General features: G+C 39.4%; 1 protein-coding gene across 1 annotated transcript in view; it reads right to left on the bottom strand.

Annotated features, from left to right (window-relative positions):
- The window catches only part of DNAI3 (dynein axonemal intermediate chain 3), a 247,185-nt gene that overhangs the window by 166,779 nt on the left and 55,308 nt on the right, over positions 1-25,098 (bottom strand). The window contains exon 6 of the mRNA XM_053693156.1: positions 8,205-8,321. Within this exon, the coding sequence (XP_053549131.1) occupies positions 8,205-8,321 (117 nt within the window). The remainder of the gene's footprint in view (positions 1-8,204; positions 8,322-25,098) is intronic.

The raw sequence follows: 25,098 nt of genomic DNA on the forward strand, positions 1-25,098 counted from the left end.
ACTGCAGTATAGATTTGCAGGTGAAGTAATTAATGTACATATTATTATATTTTGTCTCTATCTCAACTTGTTTTATGTCCCTTTAAGGTGCAAATCAGCTTAAGAAATGTAATCCCACACGCACAAATATATCCGCAGCGTGTTCAGTAAGATCACAATGTTATAGCACCCAATAACTCGAGATTACCAGCAAAGGCTTGCTAATTAAAACAGTCTACTACATAGACACAGAAACTTCCCCACTTTCCCTGACATCTTTCGCCATTACCGGATTTATCAAAGGTTGCGGGCACGCCGTTTAAACTGGTATTTATATGCTTTCAAACTCTGGCTATTCTTTTTAGTGTGTGCTATTCTTTTTAGTGTGTACGATGTTAGTGACCAATCAGATAGTCTCTTGGTCAGGGACAATTAATAAATAAATATCATATTGCCCTTGCATTAGATTACTGGCTATTGGTTTACCCTTGTTATTATATTTCAGGTACGGAAGATACATTGTAAATCCTTTGACATATATTTCTTGAATATTCTCTTCTGTATTCATAATAATTGATATTATGCCTCAGCGTTACTGTCATAATGTGATTTGGATACTTAGGTGAGATATCTTGAATAGACAAATATTTGTGATGAAAGGTGATTAATCTTAGATTAAACTTGAGTGATATGATCTAATAACAATATAAATAGTATTGCTTTTATTCCAAAGTGAATATACATATATACAGTACAGAAATTCTGTTTCTAGACAGAAATGTATCCAAACAATTTTTAAACGTATCTATGGTATTAGCATTCACTACCTCCTTTGGTAATGAGTTCCACAATTTTATTGCTCTTACAGTAAAAAAACGTTCCGTTGCAGGAGATTAAATCTCCTTTCCTCCAACCCTAAATTGTGATCTCTTGTCACAAACAATTTTCTTGGAATAAACAGAGCTTCTGCCATCTCTGTATATGGGCCTTGAATATATTTATATAAAGTAATCATGTCACCTCTCAAGTGCCTTTTTCTAAAGAAAACAGACCCAGTTTGGCTAGCCTCTCCTCATAGCTTAAATTCTCCATTCCCCTTAATAGCTTTGTGGCCCTTCTCTGAACTTTTTCTAGTTCTGCAGTATCTTTTTTTGCAATCAGTCCCCAGAACTGCACTCCATACTCAAGGTGAGGTCTTACCAGGGATTTATATAGTGACAGAATTATACTTTCCTCCCTTGAATCAAAGCCTTTTCTAATACATGCTAGTATCTTATTAGCCTTTGAAGCCGCTGCCCTGCACCCATCTTTAGCTTGTTATCAATTACTACTCCCAAATCCCTTTCCTCCTCCGTTTGGCTAAGTCTTCTCCCATTTAAATAATCAATTGCCTGCTTATTTTTACTCCCAAAATGTAGAACCTTGCATTTTCCCGTATCTCATTTTCCATTTACCTGCCCATACTTCTAATTTTTGCAGATCCCTTTGTAACGAAAGTTCATCCTGCACTGACCTAATGACCTTACTTAACTTAGTATCATCTGCAAAAATAGAAGTGTAGAAGTAATAAGCTACTGAATTAACTGTTGTCTTATTTTCCAAATCTTTAGCCACATTTTGTATATTTCGAAGATGTTCTTGAAGTCTTGTGCATATTTTGCATGGCATCACACCTACATATACATATATTGTGTATTATTATTGTTTTTGAATTTTATTGTACCCTATTGTATCAATGCAATGTTTTGTGGACCCAGGACATACTTGAAATAAATATACCTTGGGGCATTTGCATTTTAACAGATAGATGATTCCTGTGGTGTTACAACTTATATAAGAATGGATATTGTGGGTTTTGCCAAATCTATCATGAATAGATAGTGTTTTTTTCATATGTTTGCAGCAAGAACAAGATCCACAGGGATGGGAGCCACACACACTTCTGGTTCTAGATGTTGATTTCTTATTCCTTACAAAATGACTAGGACTTAATAAATCTTTGAGATTTTTTGTTCTTCTGAAACTAAATTCTAACTTGGGCGCATTAGCTTCCTCAGAATGTTGTCAGATTGTAAGATGTGCCAATGTTTTTGCACTATTTTAAGAATATCATTGCTTTGTGGGTTATAGGTCAATAATAATCTAGTTTTCCCATCCTGTTTGTGTGATTTGGGTTTTAACAAATCTTGTATTTTAGTATGTAAAGCTCTTCTTTTGGCTTTTATTAATAAATGTATGGCTATAACCCCTCTTGCTGAGTCTATTTTCTAATTCCTTAGCTCTTGTTTTGAACAGTTCTTCTGAACAATTCTTTCTTGTTCGTAAAAATTCTCCTATGGATAGGGACTTAATAGTACTGGGGGAGTGAGCACTGGTACTGTATAGGATGGTATGTGTGCTGTTTCTTTCCTGAATAAATCAGTACCTGAAGGTTGATTCTCTTTCTTAAATATTTTCAGGTCAAGGAAATATATTATTATTTGGCTCTTCTGGTATGTTAGTTTTATATTGAAATTATTATTATTCAATGATACCAGGAAAGAGTCCAATTATTTTCTGGGACCCTCCCACAAAAACAGAATATCATAAATATACATCAATCAAAGTCGTATGTATTTGGTATATTGTTCATTTATATCTGTGAATTCTGTGTTAAGCTCCCACCAGCCTAAAAATAAACAGACTGGGATCTCACAGTGTCCCAGCTCACTGACAAACGGAGTAGGGTTCCTACCCCCTGCTTGCTCCCACCACTCGACAGATAAAAACAATTGTGCTTCAATATAAAATGTAAACATTTTTTATTTTAAACCAAAGATAAAACCCGTTTGGCCAAACAGTAGCCTTTAGGGATATAAGAACATACGCTACACGTTTCTCAGCTAATAAAGCTAATAAAAGAAACAGCTGGGAGCAAGCAGAGGGTAGGAACCCCACTCTGTTTGTGAGATCCCAGTCTGTTCCAATCAGCACATGGGTGCTGTAGCTTATTGTGAGTGCCATCGAACACTGAGACTGTATTTTCTATAAAGTTGGGATAATAACGAGATTGCACTAGGAAGCGCCTTCTGTTTGTGTTCGTTTTGCAGAGTGAATATTGGATCCAAACGTTTGGGAAGAGCAGCCGGTGCTACCATCAATTCAGGACTGACTCATACGTTTCTTTTTGATCACCTATTGATCCTTGTCAAGAGACTTTATTACTTGGACAGTTTGGTATGAAGGGCACGTTGATGCCTTATAGTATCATCATTTAGTATCCATATTGATTCTATTTGATTGGTGATATAACAATTTTATATTTTGTGTACAACATTAGAAGTAGTTGCGCCCCCTGTTGGTTGTAAGGAGTAGATCCTTGTGCTGATGTTTTACCTCAAATTTCCAAAGTATCCACACCCCACTATAAAGAGACTTTAAGCAGCCAGTCAGGATGCTTGTCCCAGGACAAGCTAGGGAGTGTGCATCTCTCATGTGCAGGCACAGTCATGTTCTTTTCCTATTCAGTTTATGTAAGTTCTATGAAATCTCATGAGATTTCATTGAAATCTCATGAGATCACAGCAAAGGCAAAACATTAATTCAGCACTGCTAAAGCTGATTGGCTATTGTTTTTTTTGTTTGGGGGGGGGGGGGTTCAACTTCCAGCTGAACAGCAGGTGAAGTATACAAAGTTTACAAAGCACATACTCTGGTGAGCTGAAGAAATTTTAAAGTAAAATATCTTGCTTTTTTTACATAGAGATGCTCAGGTGATATTTTCTTGTCAGCTTTTTACAGTTATGCTGTATTACTTACAAGTGATTTAGCATATGAGTATTATGTCCCTTTAATAATATAAACAGCTTTGCAATATACTTTCATTATTTATTTTGTCCCTTTTCCTGTAATTTATTACTGAAAATTGTGGACTTTCCAATTCAGATTAAAATTGTAAGAAAATTCCAGACTGCTATATTCCACGCAGTGATTGGTTACACACACCAGTAACTCTTTTATAACTGTCCCTAATAGATTTCATTTTCTGCTGAAGCCAAAGTTACAACATAGGGGTGCTCATAGCATGGACACTAAACGTTTACACTTGTTTTTTTCAAATTTAGACTGATTCTCAGGCTTATCTTTGCTTTGAACACATAATTCTATCTAGCCTTTATTTAGTGTTTAATGCCTCTTTAGCCCTTTAAGTGCGCACAATTTATTTACTGTGGATGACGACCATGTGTCGACATGCGCGCGCGGGGTGTGTGCTTTAAAAGCTCATCGAACCCCCTGCATTGTTACCAAATCCATGGTGATCTAGGGCTCTGGAATCACTCGGGGAATCCGGGGATGAAGGCTACGTCAGTGATCTAATTGAACTCTTAAAGGGATACTAAAGTCAAAATTAAACTTTCATGATTCAGAAAGAGCATGCAGTTTTAAGAGAATTTCAATTTACTTCCATTATCAAATGTTGCAGTCTTTTTATATGAACACTTGCTGAGGCACCAGCTCCTACTGAGCATGTGTACAAGTTCACAGTGTATCCATATACTAGTCTGTAATTGGCTGATGGCTGTCACATGATACATGCATGGTCTTTAATTATGCACTTGCTAAGTATGCAATTCTACTGTATTCAATTGTTCAATATGCCTAGAGTTGTTATAATACTGTAAGCAGGGGTGAAAAATTCCACAGCAGTGGTGTGTGGAACCATTAGAGGTGAATCCTATTTGGATCCAGTTGCAATTTAGTCCATAAGGTATTGCAAGATGCGTGAGTCAGCATTATAAGGACATGTGGAAGCCCATGACATCATAACTTTATGAGGTATTTAGGCTGTTTGAACTAGGGGATTGTAGTATCAAGCCTGTGACATAATCTAACTTCTGTAACAGTATGGTACAACCCCCCCCATGGAAGCCAGTGTATCTATACTGAAAAAAATGCATTAGTAACTGCACTATGCACTTACGTTATCATTGACCTCACCATAATTTGTTGTTTTTGTCTGGAAACTATGTTTTGCTGTTATTGGGATAAAGCAAAGATAACTGGTGGAATAAGAACTGTGCAATCATAGCATTTAACAAACTGAGCCTTGTGACCAATCTTAATACATTATCCTGCAGGTTTATTGACTGATACCAGTGACTAAAGATGTTATTTATGGGCCTTATTTGATGTTTTATGTTTAGTATTACGATTATTTATAGGATTATAACATTTATAACGGAGCACTATTTTTTTACATATATAAAATATGCACACTGGATCCACAAAGAGTGAACCATTGAATAGAAGAAAGGACAGTCAAGGTCAAAATAAAGTTAACTGTCGCCTAGATTTAGAGTTCTGCGTTAGCCGTCAAAACCAGCGTTAGGGGGTCCTAACGCTGGTTTTGGCCGCCCGCTGGTATTTAGAGTCAGTCAGGAAAGGGTCTAACGCTCACTTTCCAGCCGCGACTTTTCCATACCGCAGATCCCCCTACGCCAATTGCGTATCCTATCTTTTCAATGGGATCTTTCTTACGCCGGTATTTAGAGTCTTGGCTGAAGTGAGCGTTAGAAATCTAACGACAAAACTCCAGCCGCAGAGAAAAGCCAGGAGTTAAGAGCTTTCTGGGCTAACGCCGGCTCATAAAGCTCTTAACTACTGTGCTCTAAAGTACACTAACACCCATAAACTACCTATGTACCCCTAAACCGAGGTCCCTCCACATCGCTGCCACTCTATTACATTTTTTTAACCCCTAATCTGCCGACCGCACACCGCCGCCACCTACATTATCCCTATGAACCCCTAATCTGCTGCCCCTAACACCGCCGACCCCATATTATATTTATTAACCCCTAATCTGCCCCCCCCAACGTCGCCGCTACCTACCTACACTTATTAAACCCTAATCTGCCGACCGGACCTCACCGCTACTATAATAAATTTATTAACCCCTAATCCGCCTCACTCCCGCCTCGCAAACCCTATAATAAATAGTATTAACCCCTAATCTGCCCTCCCTAACATCGCCGATACCTAACTTCAAGTATTAACCTCTAATCTGCCGACCGGACCTCACCGCTACTATAATAAATGTATTAACCCCTAAAGCTAAGTCTAACCCTAACACCCCCCTAAGTTAAATATAATATTTATCTAACGAAATAAAATAAATCTTATTAAATAAATTATTCCTATTTAAAGCTAAATACTTACCTGTAAATTAAACCCTAATATAGCTACAATATAAATAATAATTATATTGTAGCTATTTTAGGATTAATATTTATTTTACAGGCAAATTTGTATTTATTTTAACCAGGTACAATAGCTATTAAATAGTTAATAACTATTTAATAGCTACCTAGCTAAAAGAAATACAAAATTACCTGTAAAATAAATCCTAACCTAAGTTACAATTAAACCTAACACTACACTATCAATAAATAAAATACAAATAGCTACAAATAAATACACTAACTAAAGTACAAAAAATAAAAAAAGAACTAAGTTACAAAAAATAAAAAAATAATTTACAAACATTATAAAAATATTACAACAATTTTAAGCTAATTACACCTACTCTAAGCCCCCCAAAATAAAAAAATGCCCTACCCTATTCTACAATAAAAATTGTAAAGCTCTTTTACCTTACAAGCCCTTAAAAGGGTCTTCATCGGGGCATGCCCCAAAGAATTCTGCTCTTTTGCCTGTAAAAAAAAACATACAATACCCCCCCCAACATTACAATCCACCACCCACATACCCCTAATCTAACCCAAACCCCCCTTAAATAAACCTAACACTAAGCCCCTGAAGATCTCCCTACCTTGTCTTCACCACGCCGGGTATCACCGATCCGTCCAGAAGAGGCTCCGAAGTCTTCATCCAATTCAGGCGATGTCTTCATCCAAGCGGGGGATGAAGAGGTCCATCATCTGGCTGAAGTCTTCATCCAAGCGGGGGCTGAAGAGGTCCATCATCCGGCTGAAGTCTTTTATCAAGCGGCATCTTCAATCTTCTTTCTTCCGGCTCCATCTTCATCACGCCGACGCGGAACATCCTTCCTCCACGACGAACTCCCGACGAATGAAGGTTCCTTTAAGGGAAGTCATCCAAGATGGCGTCCCTCGAATTCCGATTGGCTGATAGGATTCTATCAGCCAATCGGAATTAAGGTAGGAATAATCTGATTGGCTGATGGAATCAGCCAATCAGATTCAAGTTCAATCCGATTGGCTGATCCAATCAGCCAATCAGATTGAGCTCGCATTCTATTGGCTGTTCCGATCAGAATTCTTTGGGGCATGCCCCGCAAAAGGCCCTTTAAGGGCTGGTAAGGTAAAAGAGCTTTACAATTTTTATTTTAGAATAGGGTAGGGCATTTTTTTATTTTAGCTTAGAGTAGGTGTAATTAGTTTAAAATTCTTGTAATCTTTTTTTTTTGTAATTTAGTGGGGGGGGGGGTTGTAATTTAGTGTTTGTTTTTTTTTGTAATTTAGATTAGTTTATTTAATTGTAGATAATTGTAGGTAGTTTATTTAATTAATTTATTGATAGTGTAGTGTTAGGTTTAATTGTAACTTAGGTTGAAGCTGGCCGCGTCCGTAAGCACCGCTGGTATTTAGAGTTGCAGTGGCGGTAAATTATGCTCTACACTCCCTTTTTGGAGCCTAACGCAGCCCTTCTGTGAACTCTAAATACCAGCGGTATTTAAAAGGTGCGGGGGGAAAAATATACGCGTAGCTAACGCACCCCTTTGGCCGCAGAACTCTAAATCTAGCCGTGTATTTGTTCCTAAACACCATAAGTAAAATGTAATAATTATCCAAAAGTCACTTTTTATAGTTTATTTTTACATTAGAAAGCCAGAATAATTCAGAAGGTATCTGCGCCTGTCTCTAATTTGTCTTCTTTTTTTTTTCACATAGCAGCAAGTCTGACCAGCCTGAAGGCAACCATCCACTCACTCAATTTTAGAGTTTACATTCCTGCGTCCTGTTACAATGTTACTGGAGCTACTGTACATTAGTGAGAGCTAATGATCTAAAATCAAGAGGGGTAAGTGACTGTCTAGACCACACCCTCCTTATTAAAACAAAAAAGGGGACAGGGCCACCTTCTGAATAGGGATTATCATTCAAATAAATTATCAAAAGGCAAGTTGGGATACTTATAATAGATTTGTCTTTAGTGAATGGATATATGAAACTGCAAAATATTAATCCAATTATAATGCTTACCTTAAAGATACAGAATTAATAAATTCTTTCATACTTTTAGATGACATACAAGCATTTTTTTCTTCCTCTGAAAATTCTCTTGGCTGGTACTGAGTGCAGGCATTTTTAGGGTACGCCCTGGGCAAACAATAAAGTGACATTAAAAGGACACTCAAGTCAAAATTAAACTTTCCTGATTCAGATAGAGCAGCAATTTTGAATAACTTTCCATTTTACCTCCATTAACAAAATGTGCACAATCTTTTTATATTTACAATTTTTTAATCACCAGTTCCTACTGAGCATGTGCAAAAGTTCATAGAATATACTTATATGCATTTGTGATTGGCTGATGTCTGTCACATGATACAGGGGGAGTGGAAATACAGATGACTTTGAAATTTGCCAGAAAAAAACAAAATTTATGCTTACCTGATACATTTCTTTCTTTCCGGATACGGTGAGTCCACGGAATCATTAATTACTGTTGGGAATATCACTCCTGGCCAGCAGGAGGAGCAAACATCACTATAGCAAAGCTGTTATATGTCACTTCCCTTCCCACAATCCCCAGTCATTTGACCAAAGGAAAATGGAGAAAAAGGAAATAACACAAGGTGTAGAGGTGCCTGAGGTTAAAGTTTAAAATAACTGTCTTAAAATAAAGGGCGGGCCGTGGACTCACCGTATCCGGAAATAAATACATTTATCAGGTAAGCATACATTTTGTTTTCTTTCCTAAGATACCTAAACAGAAGGCACCACTGCTTGAAGAACCTTTCTCCCAAAAGAAGAGGCAAAAGAATCCAATTTGTAAACTTTGGACAGGGAATGCAGAGAAGACCAAGTTGCAGCCTTGCAAATCCGTTCCAAAGAAGCTTAATTTTTGAAAACCCAAGAAGAAGAGACAGCCCTAGTGAAATGAGCTGTAATTTTCTCAGGAGACTGCTGTCCAGCAGTCTCATAAGCAAAACCAATTATACTTCTCAACCAGAGAGAAAGATAAGTAGCAGAAGCTTTCTGACCCTTACGTTTCCCAGAAAAACAAACAAACAGGGCAGACGACCGGTGAAAATCTTTAGTCGCCTGTAAATAAAATTGTAAAGCACACACAACCACCAAGTTGTGCAACAAACGTTCTTCAGAAAAGAAGAACTACGACAAAAAAAAAGGAACAACAATTTCCTGATTAAAATTTCTGTCCAAAACCACTTTAGAAAGGAACCTAACTTAGTATGAAGAACTGCCTCATCGGCATGAAAGATAAGATAAGGCGAATCACACTGCAAAGCTGAGAGTTCAGACACTCTCCGAGCAGAAGAGATAGCAATAAGAAACAAAACCTTCCAAGACAACAACTTAATATCTATGGAAAACAATGGCTCAAATGGAGCCTGCTGCAAAACTTTAAGAACAAAAGTTAAGGCTCCCAGCAGGAGCAATAGACTTAAACACAGGCCTGATTCCAACCAAGGCCTGACAAAAAAATTGCACATCTGGCACGTCCGCCAGACGCTTATGCAGCAAGAAAAAATAATGCAGAAATCTAACCCTTCAGAGAACTGACTGACAAAACTCCAGCCCTTCCTGTAGAAAGGGCAAAATCCTAAGAATCCTGACCCTACTCCAAAAGTAGCCTACAGATTCACACCATAAGGACATTTACACCATATCTTATGGTAAATGTTTCAAGTAACAGGCTACAAGCCAGAAACATAGTCTCAATGACCGATTCAGAACACCCACGCTTAAACTGAACTAAGCATCCAATCTCCAAGTAGTCAGCTTCCGAGAAGTGATATTTGGGTGAAGGAAAAGACACTGACTTAGAAAGTCCTTCCTCAGAGACAATCTCCAAGGTAAGAGAGACGATATCTCCACTATGTCTGCATACCCAATCCTGCGAGGCCACGCAGGAGTTATCAGAATTACTGATGCTCTCTCCTGTTTGACATGAGCAATGACTCGTGGAAGGAAGCAAACAGAGGAAACCAGGATGCGAGATTGAAATCCCAGGAAAAGCCACCAGGACATCTATCAGAATAGTCTGCGGATCACTAGACCTTGACCGTATCCTGGAAGCTTGGCGTTCTGCCAAAATGCACTCAAAAGCCAACTCCAGAAACCCTCCATTTGAGGGTTTACCTGGAGAACACCTCCGGATGGAGAGTCCCACTCCCCGGATGAAATATCTGTCTGTTCAGAAATCTGATTCCCAGTTGTCCACCCCTGGAAAGTGGATGACAAACAGCAATCGTGAGCTTCTGACCACAGACAATCCAAGTCACCTCCTATGACTATGGAACTCTGAGTTCCTCTGGATTAAATAATATCCATGCACCGCATAGGTTAACTGGGTTCTGGAGTTGTGGGAAACAAACCCACACCTCCAAGGAGACTGGAAATTTAATCCAATGCCTTAGAAAGCACGCCATTGATGTAAGCCACTGAGGTGACCTTGTCCGACTGGAACCAAGCTAACAACGACTGAGGCCAAGCCCTCAGAACATTGCGAATTTCTTTCAACTCCAAGATGAAAGCAGACACTTCCATGCCTTATATAAGTCCCAGACTGCTCCCCAGCCTAGCAGGCTGGTGTTGTGGTCATATTATCGAGAAATGTCTCCAGAAGCACACGCCCTAAGGCAGGTACTCCTGAAAAACCACCACGGGAGAAAGTCTCTTGATGATTGATCTAGATCTATCTCCTGAGACAGATCCGAATGATCTCCATTGTATGGAAAATAGCAAAAAGGAAATGATGTCCATGGAAACCAGCAGACCAATTCCCTCCATACATAGAGTCACTGAAAAGTGAAGGGAAAATCAACTGTAGCTAGATTCGAAATCTCAACCCTCTGGTTGCAAGATGGTTAAGCTATCCACCGGACCATTAGAGCTTGCTGTTGACCGGACAGTAGACAGCAGAGAGAGGAAAAGGAATAAATCCTTGATTAGCTGACCTCTGATAGAATCTTCTCATAGATAGAGAATCTAATAAGGTCCCCCCCAAAAAAATACCCTTGTGGATGAAACAAGGGAACTCTACTCCAGATTCATTTCCCATCCATGGGAAAGTGGATTGGATAAGATCTCCTGAAAGAGAGTTTGTTTGAAGGAAGGATGACACCTGAACCATATATTGTACAGAAAGCACCCTTGCAATACCCCAAGACCTAAAAGTATTTTTAAGAAGACGAAACTCAGAGACTTGAGAAGATCCTAATCATCTGAACAATAAATAAACATCATTCAGATCTATGTTAGCTATGAACAGGCCCACTTGCAGCAAAGGAGAATTGATACTACTTTGAAGGGCAGAACCTGAGAAACTTGAGGTAGATACCTAGATCCCGTTCCCAGACTGGGACTACCATTACCAGAAAAGATCCTGAACCTAGTTCAAGGAATGCTTCTCATCATACCTGGATTGCAGATACTCCCGAAGGAGAAATCTACCACTGGGAGGAATCTTAGAATGGACTAAGTTTGATTGGCCTCCCAAAGACCCTGCAGAAATAGGAAAAGGAAAACTTTCCTTTAGTCTACTCTCTTGACGGGTTTTATTTCCCCCGTAAAGTCAGAGGATAATTCTGCCAGACCAAGTCCCAACAAGGTCTCATCCTTGAAAAGGAACGCCAGAAGTTTGGAGGAAACATAAAATAAGAACCTGCAACTGCAGAACTAGAAAGCCTAGGCTGGCTGTACCGCTGTACCACTAAGCCGCAGGTAAGCTTCTCAGTTGATTTCCAAGATTTCAGCCACAAGCCCGACTGGCTAGCACAGCAAGTCTAATAAGACAAAGCATTGCTTGAAATGAACAATAAAACCTCCAGCTTCTTATCCATGGACCCGAAAAGGAGCAGCTACCCTCCATAGGGATCAAAGTTCTCTGAGCCATAGTAGAAAAGCTCCCTTCTACTTAAGGCACCATGCATTTTAATGGAGTCAGCAACAGGAAAAGGACGGGAGACAGGGAGAAAGGTATCCCTAGCTTCTCCTATTCATGTAAAAACATCCAAGGCATGTCTAGAAAACACCTCCTCATAGGAAGGAACATCATAGAAATGATAAAGTTCACAAAACTTTCAAAGGTTGACAACGACAGTGGAATCAATGTCTGCCAAGTAGCTAAAACTTCCTTTAACAGTACACAAGGTGTCCAAGCATAAATCTGAGGCAGTGGCGTATTTAGGTTTTCTGCTGCCCTAGGCACTCAACACACTGCGGCCCCCCGCCCCCAGGTTTTAGACCTTTTTTAGCCATAAAAGTTTTTGGTCAGGGTGTAACATGACATTTTTTCATGGCATTTCCAATGTAGGCTGCAATACTTCTAAATTAGGGGAGATAAGAGAAAAAAATGGAGGAAGTTAAAAGCCAACATTTATGGAAGAAGGGGGAGGAGGCAGGGGCTGTGATTAAAGTGGGTGTTGAGGAACCAGAATAATGTAGAATGTTTGCAAGACATCTGTATAGGGCATAACGTTTTAATATATAGAATTGCCATTATTTTGCATAAAAAATTATGTGACCTAACATCAAAAAAATATAATTGTTATCCAGCAGGTCAGGACTACATTAGCAAAGCCAGAGCAGGAAGCATCAATCCAGTTTTTTTAGGCATAAACAATTTGACCATGTAGCCTTCCCATATGCCTATCTACAAGTGTCAGCTTTATAGACCCATCCCCTGCCCGTCATAGCTGAGCAGAATTGTCCTGCACCCCACTTTACCTGTAAGCAGGGAAGAGACACCATTCACTGGGCTGTACTAAAAACTCAATGCACAGCTAATACACTGCCCGGGCACAGAACCATGCTGGTATGTGAGCACTGCGCATGAGCGAGACACCGGGCGCCACTCACACAGCTAGGTATATTTTGCAAGACACTAGGGCTGTGGAATCAAACTGAAAATGTGCCCCCTTTTACTAACTAGCATTTATTCTGCAGTCTCCCGTACACAGTAAGGCATAGAGTGCACTGAATAGTTACTGTGCCACATGAGGCAGATATGAAATAGTGTTAATAGCGTTAAGATGTAAAAAAATTCAACCACACTCGTATATTAACAGAAGTAGCAGTGTCCAGCAAGTGTACAAGTCACTAAATTTCTTATTGATTACATCTGTGTCCACCTTAATAAAGGCTACAAGGAAGGAACTATGTAAAATATAGACTTGCCTTAATACTTGCTTGAAAGAAAATAACTTGTCACTGGAAATCAGGAAATAACCTGTAAGCAGCCGAGTCCCACCAACTCGCGGGACACCCCAATACATACAGTGCTACTCCCGGTCTCTGTCTACACAGTTCCGTTCCCAGAATGTGTGTAGAAAATCATGTGACTCTGGCATCCAGTTAACTTTGTGAAGAGCTGAGCCAATCTCATGTCTCCAAAAAAGTAAAAAATATTTCTAAAACATGGCTCCAATGAAGAAAGGATAATGTGTGAAAAAATTAACGTTTATTGAAACAGGTAAAAAAAACACAGAGCAGAACAGTATTTTTAAATTTTTGACTTGTTTCAATAAACATTTTATTTTATTCACACATTATCGTTTCTTCATTGGAGCCATATTTTAGAAATACATTTGACTGCGCAACATGACCTACTGTATGCTCGCGGTGCTCACCCCTAAAACTGTCCCTGCCTATTCTTTCTGCAGATAACAGCCTGTTTTGCTTGGAGCTCGCCATCTCCCGATAGTTGCCCAAACAGCATCATCCCAGGAGACATGGGCCCCAAGTTATCAAGGTCTGTCGGACATGATCCGACAGTGCGGATCAGGTCCGACAGACCTTGCTGAATACGGCGAGCAATATGCTCGCCGTATTCAGCATTGCACCAGCAGCTCACAAGAGCTGCTGGTGCAACGCCGCCCTCTGCAGACTCGCGGCCAATAGGCCGCCAGCAGGGGGTGTCAATATTTCCGGCGATGTCTGTCCGCCTGCTCGGAGCAGGCGGACAGGTTATGGAGCAGAGGACTTTGTGACCGCTCCTTCATAACTGCTGTTTCTGGCGAGTCTGAAGACTCGCCAGAAACAGGGGCCATCAAGCTCCTTACGGAGCTTGTTAAATAGAGGACAAAGGCTCAGGTGCACTGCACTATCTCTAAATTAAGAGATCCAGCTAGCAACAACATATATAATTGCAGAATTAATAAAACAATATTTAGTGTTTGAAAACTAAACAAAATTATTTGAAAAAACTTGTTCACTTAAAAATGAAAAACTGAGAGGTTATGAAGGATTCACCATATAATATTTAATCACCAAAATATTATTAAAGGCAAAACTGTCACTTTAAATAGGACATCCAAGACTAAAACAATATTTAGTGTTTGAGCCGGAAGGTATCTGCTATAGCAAACCCAACATATAGAATACAGAATATGGTGGATATCATAGGAAAAACATAAAATAAAACGTTCACATGTATATATAACGTTCCCAATTCACTATAAAGTAAGCGTTTATCACAGAGACATTTAAAATTAAAAAGTGACTATCAGAGCTTCGATTAACAGCTGGAGCAGACTAAAATGCGGTAGGTCAAGTGACCGGACCAGGCGAGACAACAATAGCTCTGCATCTCCTCCTCAGAGCAAGGACCAAGGCTGAACGTAGGAATGAAGCTGAATAAATATTTCAACATCGCACTTCATTCTCTTCACAAAAAAACACACACAAAAAAATGGCCACGTAAAAGCGCCCTCCTAAAATTCTTAGAAACAAGGAGGCGGGGCAAGGCCGTGCAGGAACATGGCTGCACTGTGAAGGAGCTCTGAAGCCTTTCCTCTTCAATTGGCACCCAAACGCTGATAAATTACATAGGCAACCAAGAAAATGGCAAAATCTTTAACCCGGAACGCAAATAACCACTCTCTGTGTGAAACATCCAACAATGAACGGACAGATTTCCCAGTGAACCGCGATCTACAAGTTCAGAGCAGGCGCCATCTTAACAGCACTACCCGATGTGACTGAGCCATGCACTTTCAAACATAAAACGCAGCAAGGTAAAGAACACTGCATTACTTACCTAACACGAAAAACGGCCAAATACACGATCCAATTTGCAAGCAAATTGAAAGCAGCTTTACAATTGCCTTTTCCTGAATGTGGCCAGACGCACCTAAATGCTCACGCAGAATCAAATGATCACACTGTCAAACTGCTGCATTTAAACGGTCAGACAATAATACCTACACGCAAAGGCTTCATTAAAGATCACTCTTCATTTTACACAGTCTACACTGGCATGTAAGATATTAAAGCCTACCGACAAACATCACAAGCCTACCAATCTTGATAATGGACTTACACTAACACAACAAATATGGAGGCTGCTTAGCTGCAGCTCTTGCAGCACATATTTTACAAAATAAGTAGCACTCTTTAATTTTACGGCACAGGAAGTTGTGAGCCCCCTGACTAAGCTTAGCTCCAACACATCTCACCCTAAGCCGGCCAAAGTCTTTGGTCTCAGTAATTTTCACAATCTCAGCACATGGCAACACGGAGATCTTCAAGAAAGCATAAGACACCATTACCTAAAACATCTCCCTTAGTCAGCTCATTTTTCAAATCCACACAAAAAATACCAGGTAACCAGCCAGATAACACTGACATTCCTAGCAAAATGGAATCTCAACTAGCCACCAGCATTACTCCTCTTCCACAGGACCAACTATCACAGATACAGCACAATATAGCTTCTTTGCCCTCCAAGAGCGACATAGCTGACTTGAAAACATTCATCAAAAATGAGATCTCTTCTCTTCGTAAAGATATGTCTGACATGAACTCTAAAATTAAATATTTAGAGGAGGGACAAGAACACTTAGAATCTCAGGTTAGCGACAATACCCAATACTTAAATTGCCATGACTCCATTATTCAATCGCTACAGTTAAAGGTCGAAGACCTTGATAACCGCAGTCGCCGCAGCAACCTGCGCTTACGAGGTATTCCTGAGGACATTACCCAGGATTCCTTAGTTGATTACCTTCTAGAATTTTTCAAACAGATAGAACCCGCACTAGAGGCCTCCGAAACAACTTTGGAAAGGGCCCATCGTGCCCTAAGACCGAAACCCACACCGACTAACCCGCCCAGGGACGTGATTATGAAATTCACTCACTTTCAACAAAAAGAAGCAGTGTGGAAACAAGCTCGTAGTCAACGATCAATACAGTTTCAAGGTCATTCCCTTCAGGTATATCAGGACCTCAGTCCAGCTACCATCGAAAGAAGACGCAATCTTCGTTTTATTACAACCCTTCTACAAGAAAACAAAATAAAATATCGTTGGGGCTTCCCTTTTAGCCTCCTAGTGCATAAGGACGGTAAAACTATTGCCTACAAGGGCCCAGAAGACTTAGATGATCTATCCAAAAGTCTCAACATCACCTTCCAGGCACCTTCTACTCAGGAAACGCCAAACCGGGTCACTACACAAGATAACCCTTTAAAGACCCAAAGATCAACGTGGACCAAAGTGTCCAGAAGAACCCAGAAGGACTCAGCATCTAAATGACTAAAACATAACTCAGTAACAAGAGTCCCCACAATGCAGGACCTGAAACCTGGGAAAGTAAGGTTGTATATTCCCTCCTTACCACAGAAACTTTGAACTGGATACTGGGTATTAGCTTTGTTCTTAGTTTAATCTCTGAGGAGTTACCTGAACCCACCTGACATCCACATCAGGTAAAGTAGGAAAGCACACAGGGACTTTCTTTAATTACTTAACCTGCCATGTGGATATCCAAATGTTATAATGTTGAGTGGACTTCCTCCTTTTTTAATAACAAAAGTTTACATATTATGTGTTTACAGTACTGACCTCCAATGTCTAGTTACATTAGCCAAACCGGTAGCACTCAGGCGGACACAATTTACCGGGGCAGCGGTTATTATTTTTGTGCAACACATGTTAACATTATTGTATCGCTTACTTGTTTTAGAATGTATTAACTTTGCCATGTCAGGCAACTATGTTCTTTTATCACTTTAGTTAGCTAAGTTGTCACTGTTGTTACAAGTTGTTAACTTGCCGAATACTCTTTGCTTATGCCAATGAGGGGGAAACGCTCCCTCTACACCTTTTTTCTCTTACCAATGTTATTGTTCACCCTTTCGTTGATACCCTATCCCCCTTATCCCTACTGTACTACCAAACTGTCACTAATATCACACTTTAAAAATCCGGGCCATACTGACTCCGATAAAAACACTGAATTAATACACTCTACTGACAACTATCCTAAATTCGTATCATATTACCCAAATGGCTGAACACTCTTATAGGAAACCACCCATAAACTCCATCAGAATCCAATCCATTAATGCAAAGGGACTTAATATCCCCTCAAAAAGAACACAGGCTCTGAAAGATTTCAACAGGTGTGGGTCAGACCTTGTATTTATCCAAGAATCACACTTTCGTAAAGGAAGAGAACCCCTTACATTTACTCTTAAATTTGGCACTAGTTTTTATGCCTCCCATTCTAAATCTAAAAGACATGGGGTAGGCATACTGATAAAGAAAAACATTCCTTTTAAAGAGCTTAAAATTCTATGAGACAAAGAGGGCAGATACCTCATCTTGATAGGATTACTATATGGCCGCCCAGTCACGTTGGTTTCAATATACACTCCCAACACTAAACAAGCTAAATTCATCAACAAAGTAACCAACCTCATTCTAGAACACCAAAAAGGTGTCTTAATAATTTGCGGAGACCTTAACATGCCACTTAATCCATCATTAGATTGCTCCTCTACTAACTCCTCAGTTCCTGCTTCACAAATAGCTCGCACACTCAACTCACTGAAAAAACTAACAGTACTAGATATATGGAGGTCCCACCACCCTCACAAAGAAGATTACACTTTCTATTCGCACCCACACAAGCAATACTCCAGAATTGATTACATTTTCACAGACATCACAGGCCTGTCACTATTTACTACCACCCACATTACCCCTATAACATGGTCTGACCATGCGTCCATTCTAGGCACATTCACATGGCCATCTAAACCCATACATGACTACATGTGGAAACTAGATGAGCAACTCCTCTCCGACCCTATTATATCCCAACAAATATCCAAATCCATATTGGAATACTTTAACCACAACAATATAGCTGATACATCCTTGTTAAACATATGGGAAGCCCACAAATGCGTAATTTGGGGCGAGCTTATGGCTATTAAAGCCTCCATCAATAAGCAAAAGCGAACATTTTTATCATCTCTACTGTCAGGAATTGAAAAACTAGAAACCCAACACAAACACTGCCCTGCCGACCACAACCTCCTACTTTCTATCCAAACTGAAAAAGATAAATTAGCATCTTACCTAAACAAGGAATATAAACGCCAAGCACTCCGTTTACAACAAATTAATTACGAAGGTCGCAATAAATCGGGTAGGTCTCTTGCCCGCTACCTAAGATTAAAACAGAAAAAAAAATTATATTCTACAAATAAAAGATGACAATAACAAAACACATTCCTCTACTCAAGCTATTACAGATACCTTCAGAACATATTTTCAAAATCTATACAACTTGCGTCTCAACCCCAACAACACAACACACCCACAAACAAATTTGCTAGACAACATAAACACATACTTATCATCTATCAACCTGCCCCATCTTACAACTAATCAACAAAACCAATTAGAAGACCCTATCTCAGTAGAAGAGATCAAATTAGTCATTAAAAATCTCCCGAACGGGAAATCACCAGGCCCAGACGGATTTAGCAACCGATATTATAAGACCTTTCAGGAAGAACTGCTCCCCCATATTACTTCATTTTTTAACTATATCGATGAATCTAAACAGTTCTCGCCTAGATCGTTAGAAGCTCACATCATTCTCCTCCCCAAACCAAATAAATCACTAGAACATCCCTCTCACTACCGACCTATTTGCTAATAAACTCAGACATGAAAATCTTCGCAAAGGTGTTGGCTAACAGATTGAATCTGTTTTTACCGGACCTGATTCATCAGGATCAAGTGGGATTTGTCCCCAGGCGCGAGGCGAAAGACAACACGATCAGGGCCCTCAACCTAATCCATTATATGCAAGACAGGGAGGTCCCAGGGATTCTGTTGTCAATAGACGCCGAAAAGGCCTTTGACCGTGTTAGCTGGGATTTCCTCAAAGCCACTTTGTTTAAGATGGGTCTAGGCCCGAAGATTATTAACAGAATTTTTGCCTTATATTCCCACCCCAATGCAAAACTACTTATCAACGGCACACTATCCAATACATTCACCATATCAAATGGAACAAGGCAGGGATGCCCCCTATCCCCTTTGCTATTTGCATGCTTTATAGAAACCTTGGCCACAAAAATCAGACAGAACCGCTTGATTAGCGGAGTGCAAGTAGGAACACAAACATACGTGATGTCCCTATTTGCCGACGACATCTTATTCTCCATAACAAAACCCGATTCCTCAATAACCCCCCTCCTGCAAGAATTTCAAGATTTCCGGTCTTTATCCAACTTCTCCATAAATGTTTCCAAATCTGAAGCCCTAAATATTAGCTTACCCAACGCAGTTCTAGCAAAAATTAAATCCATAATGCCATTCACATGGCGCCCCCAATCTCTACATTATTTAGGGATAGAATTAACTACCTCTATTGAACAAACCTTCATACAAAACTATATACCTATACAAAAAGCAATCATCAGGGACCTATCATCATGGCTCTCTAAGAAGCTTTCCTGGTTGGGCAAAATAAATGTTCTAAAAATGAACATTTTCCCAAGACTACTATATATACTACAAGCCTTACCAATTCCGATCCCTAAAAACTATATTCCCACCTTACAGAAAGCTTTTAGTGATTTTGTTTGGAGTCGCCGCCCCTCCAGGATAAATAAAAATACTATGCAAACCCCAAAGCTCCAAGGAGGATTAGGCATACCCAATATATCGAAGTATTGCCAAGCCATATTCCTGCAAAGGATTGTTGATTGGTGCATACATTATGACCACAAAAGATGGGTTCAACTAGAACACGCATTATCAAACACACCACACTTAGGAAAAATATGCTGGAATCCGGATAATTCGGCACTTAAGCTTAAATACAACTCACATATGATCGCAGAAACATATAAAATATGGGAAATTACCATAGCTACACACCTCTATATATTGTCCAAACCCTCCCCACTAACCTCAATAATAGATAATGGCCAATTTGTACTAGGGACACCTCCAACAAATAGTACTCCGGGATCTTACTACAGAGATATCCCTATCCATTACATTATATCAAACGAAAAATTACTATAGCAAGCAGACTTAACCAACAAGGGCTATCTCACTTTCCAAAACTGGTTCCAATATGCCAGAGTCCACCACTTCATAACAACGCATGTCCACTCTAGAAATATGGTCACACCATTGACCAACTTTGAGCAACTCTGCGTCAGAACTCCTCCAATATCACATACCCTCTAAGCAATCTATAGAATACTAACACAAAACTCTCCCGGCCAAATCTCTCCCTTCCTTGAAAAATGGGAAGACGAATTAGGTATAACAATACCACCCCAAACCAGCACAATAATTTTCCAAAATATTACAAAAACTTCAATCTCACTATCCATGCAGGAGATTAACTTAAAAATACTACATAGATGGTATTTCTCCCCAACTAAATTACACCACTTATATTGCAACACATCCAAGCAATGTTGGAGATGCGGCCACGGATGTGGTAACTTAGCTCATATGTGGTGGTGGTGCAACGCGGTCCAAAATTTCTGGAGAGACATAATTGGAGAAATAGAAAAAGTGCTAGATACCCAATTCCCTCTAGACCCCACAATCTGGTTACTAAGCAGACCTCCTAACATTAAACAGAAACACCACCTCAAACTTTTCTACATCATGACTAACAGTGCCAGATATCTCCTAGCTAGAAATTGGAAAAGTAAAGAGGTCCCCTCCACGTCAATGTGGATAAATAGAGTCTCAGAATTCCTTGACTTAGAAGAATTTTACTTCATTAAATATGCCAAAATGGAGGTATATGCTGAAATGTCTGTATTGTGGGAACATTATCTTAAACCATAACACTATACAACTATTAAGCTTAAACAAATTGAGCCATAGCATAAATATCTTTTTGCACCTTAATAGCATAAACGAGATGGGAAATAAAAATACATTACCACACTCAAAATACATTGGAAGTCCAAATAGAATTCTTAACGAGTCAACCACTCATTATGAAAGAAAAACGTAGTCACAAAAACCACCTTATTATGTACAGTATTACCATCCCCCAATCCCTCCACCTCCCCTCTTCTTCCTTCCCCCTCCCCAACTCGCCCTTTTTGTTCTATCACACTTGTTCATATAATTCTTTATAAAACCGAGGTTTACTAGGTGAGATCCAAGAGTGATCTCACATAATTTAAAGGAGCCTTTTACCACTCTCTGGTTAATAAGAGGTCCAAAAGAGGCCTCCCGTGATCACTAAAAGGCTCAAAAGAATGTAAGGCATGTTATATAATGTAAAGAATGCACTCTAACATTGTTTTGTTTTATTTATTATAATGATTTCAAGAAATATGTAAGCCTTATTACAAACCTCAATAAAGAAAAAAAAAAAAGAAAAAAAAAAATTCTTAGAAACAAAGGAGGGAGCCAGAAAAACACAACTTTCCCGATATTCAAAATACCATCCATGCACTCTTAAAGAAGTATCTCTATTACTGTGCTATCAACCAGCATAAATAAAACAGAGGTGACATTAACCCCTTAGACACTAAACATGAGCCTAATTTTAATAAATAAGTAAGAAGTTAAGAAGTTAACCCCTTCCATCCCTGAAGGGGGTTAACTCGGAGTCTCCTGCCACATGCATCCTAGTGACTGCCTAATGCCTTAATATAAATCCTTAACTAAGGATTCTGTGTCCCACTAACAAATTGCAGAGAGTCCTCTTGTTTTAAATGACTCTGAAGTGCCAGTCTCCCAGCCCCAGAAGACAATAGGCACTTACCTGCATCTAGCCGTCTGGCATGTTGACGGCTTAAAAAGTATGAGAGGATGCCACTCCTCACAGAGACCTGTAGAAAAAGAAAGGACAGAGTAAACCTACTCAGGCTTTCTATACTAGGGCAGCAACATATTACGAAAATGAAGCAAGGCCCACCTTACAAGTTCCTAACTGCTTTAAAGCCACCACTGTCCTACTGAAGAGACTAACGTGGAGTACAGCTAGACCCAATCTTAAGAGGAAAGGTCAAAGCAAACCTACGCTGGCTTTCAAAATAATAAAATCTTGATTGATGTGAAATCTTCTTCAGGCACCAAAACTTTACCTCCTCCTTGCACCGAAGGCAAAGAGAATGACTGGGGATTATGGGAAGGGAACTGACATATAAAAAAGTTTTGCTGTGGTGCTCTTTGCCTCCTCCTGCTGGCCAGGAGTGATAGTCCCAACAGTAATTGATGATTCCGTGGACTCACCGTATCTTAGGAAAGAAAAAATGACTACTCATTTGAAGTTCTAAGACTAAGACTAAGTGCTATTGCATTATCTTGTTATCATGCCTTTGTTGATTATGCAAATCTACTGTATTTACTGGACCCTGTATAACAAACTCTAAATTTCATAATGCAGCTCAAATAATACTAAAATACATATATTTTATATTTCAACACTCGTTATGAGAGTATTTGTTTCATCTATATAAACAAAGTACCTTATGGTGATAAAAACAAAAAGTGACCAAAACCCTTCAATATAAATATGTTTGAGTAAAATAGTTAATTGTCAAACAGCTTTACAAAGCTGTACAAACGGAAGATATATTTTTTCAATCACAAAAGGGGCAGTGTTAGTCAGTGTATTCAAAGAAAGTAAATATATTTTTGTAGGAAAATAACAAAAGCTAACTAATACTGGATACAATTGCAAGCTTTCAGGACACTAAGGGCCAGCTGTCAGTCATTCCCTTTTAGCTATTAAAGGTTTCACCTGTATATCGCTTTTGTTATTTTCTTACAAAATTATTTTTACATTCTTCGAATCACAAAGTATTTGAACTTAATTTAAAGAGACATAAAACCCAAATTTTTATTTCATGATTCAGATAGAACAATTTTAAACAAATTTCCATGTTACTTATTTTATCTAATTTGCTTAATTTTTTTGGTATCCTTTGTTGAAGGAGCAGAAATGCTTTACTGGGAGATAGTTTTTTTTTTTTAATGGTATTTTTATTAAGGCAATTGAGAAAACAAACAACAAAAATAGCATATACATAGCTCAGTATTGTCAGTTAACCACTTTTAATAGAGAGTAGATACTGCTGGTGAAGGGTGTTTTGTGATTATAGTCCATTGTCTATATGTCAGGTTCTGTGTTCCTTACTCCTCTCTCTAAGCTACACCCACTTCATCTGATTGGATGATTCTCCTTTAAGACACCTGCTCACTATTACACCTGTGCTTAGTATTGAAGATTGCACTTGCTACTCTTGGATTACAAAGCCATTTCTTACTCCTTGTGTGGATTATCATAACATATCCCTTTTGTTTGCCTAGGAATCATCTGTGAAGTTCTGAACTCCTGATTACAGCAGCGCATATTCAGTGATTCATCTACCTTCCGGTCTCTCTAAGGATTCAGTGGGGTAATTCTAGCTCATACCTTATTTGTGTTTTCCTCCAGATTACACTTACCGCAGCTCCTCTCCTTGCAACCGCAAAGCTGCCTGTCAGTTTTCCAACGTCTCCGCTGCAGAGTGACGTCACTTCCGCCCAACGGACTTCAGTCAGTACACAGAATCTCAGCACCGGAGCAGGACGCCAGACTTACCCGCTCCTGAAGTCTTTTGAGGTACGAATATCTGTAGATTCTGCATATGTATTGAGTCTTCTCACTTACTTCACCTGCTTGTTCTGATATCTCTGAAGTGCTGCTTTGATGAACATTGCCTCTGCACCTGAAGTGTATATTATTACAACCGCTCTGACTTTAAGCCTTGTTGTCACTGCAATATACCCTAGTTACTTAACCAGTTGTTATCTATGCTGCATTAGCTTAACCCCATTCTAATTGTCATTAAGTCTGCATCCTTGTGAGATTAACTCACTGTCTTACCACCCCTGATTAACATCACTTATCTGGAAGTGATCCTCTGCCTCACAGAGGTATTACTCAGCCTGGTGAGACACAAACACATATTTAGACAATCTCTGCAGTTGTGTTCCAACCTAAGATTATTGTTCCCTTATATAATACTAAGCCCAAAAATTATGGAACCAGCAGACCTTCGCCAGATTGTCTATAATTTAACACAAAAAGTTGACCAGTTAGCTCAGGGGTTACATGATTTACAAATTGAAAATGCAGCCTTGAGAAATGTAATAAAAGAATCTATATCTGCAAAACCTAACCAAAATGAAGGCATAATTGAACCACAAATTTCCCTGCCTGATCTTTTTTCTGGGAATCGTAAAACCTATAGGCAGTTTAAAAATGCCTGCTACCTGCTCTTTTCTATGAGACCTAGGACTTACCCCACAGAGAGAGTGAAAGTCTTGACTACCATCTGATTCTTCAGGGGGGATCCCAGGAATTGGGCTGATAAATTCCTTGAGACCCAGGATCCAATACTGGCCTCTCTTGAGGATTTCTTTGCCGCTATGGATGAAATGTTTCAGGACACTGATGTACAGCTGACTGCTGAAACCTCCTTAAGAAATCTCAAACAAGGGAAGAGACCCGTGGAAGAGTATGTAACAGACTTTAAACAGTTCGCCACGGATACCCTCTGGACTCCCGTTGCTCTACATAACCAATTTCGGTTGGGTCTCTCTGAACAATTAAAAGATGAGTTTACC

The sequence above is a fragment of the Bombina bombina genome, chromosome 10, assembly GCF_027579735.1.
Source record: "Bombina bombina isolate aBomBom1 chromosome 10, aBomBom1.pri, whole genome shotgun sequence".
Lineage (NCBI taxonomy): Eukaryota > Metazoa > Chordata > Amphibia > Anura > Bombinatoridae > Bombina > Bombina bombina.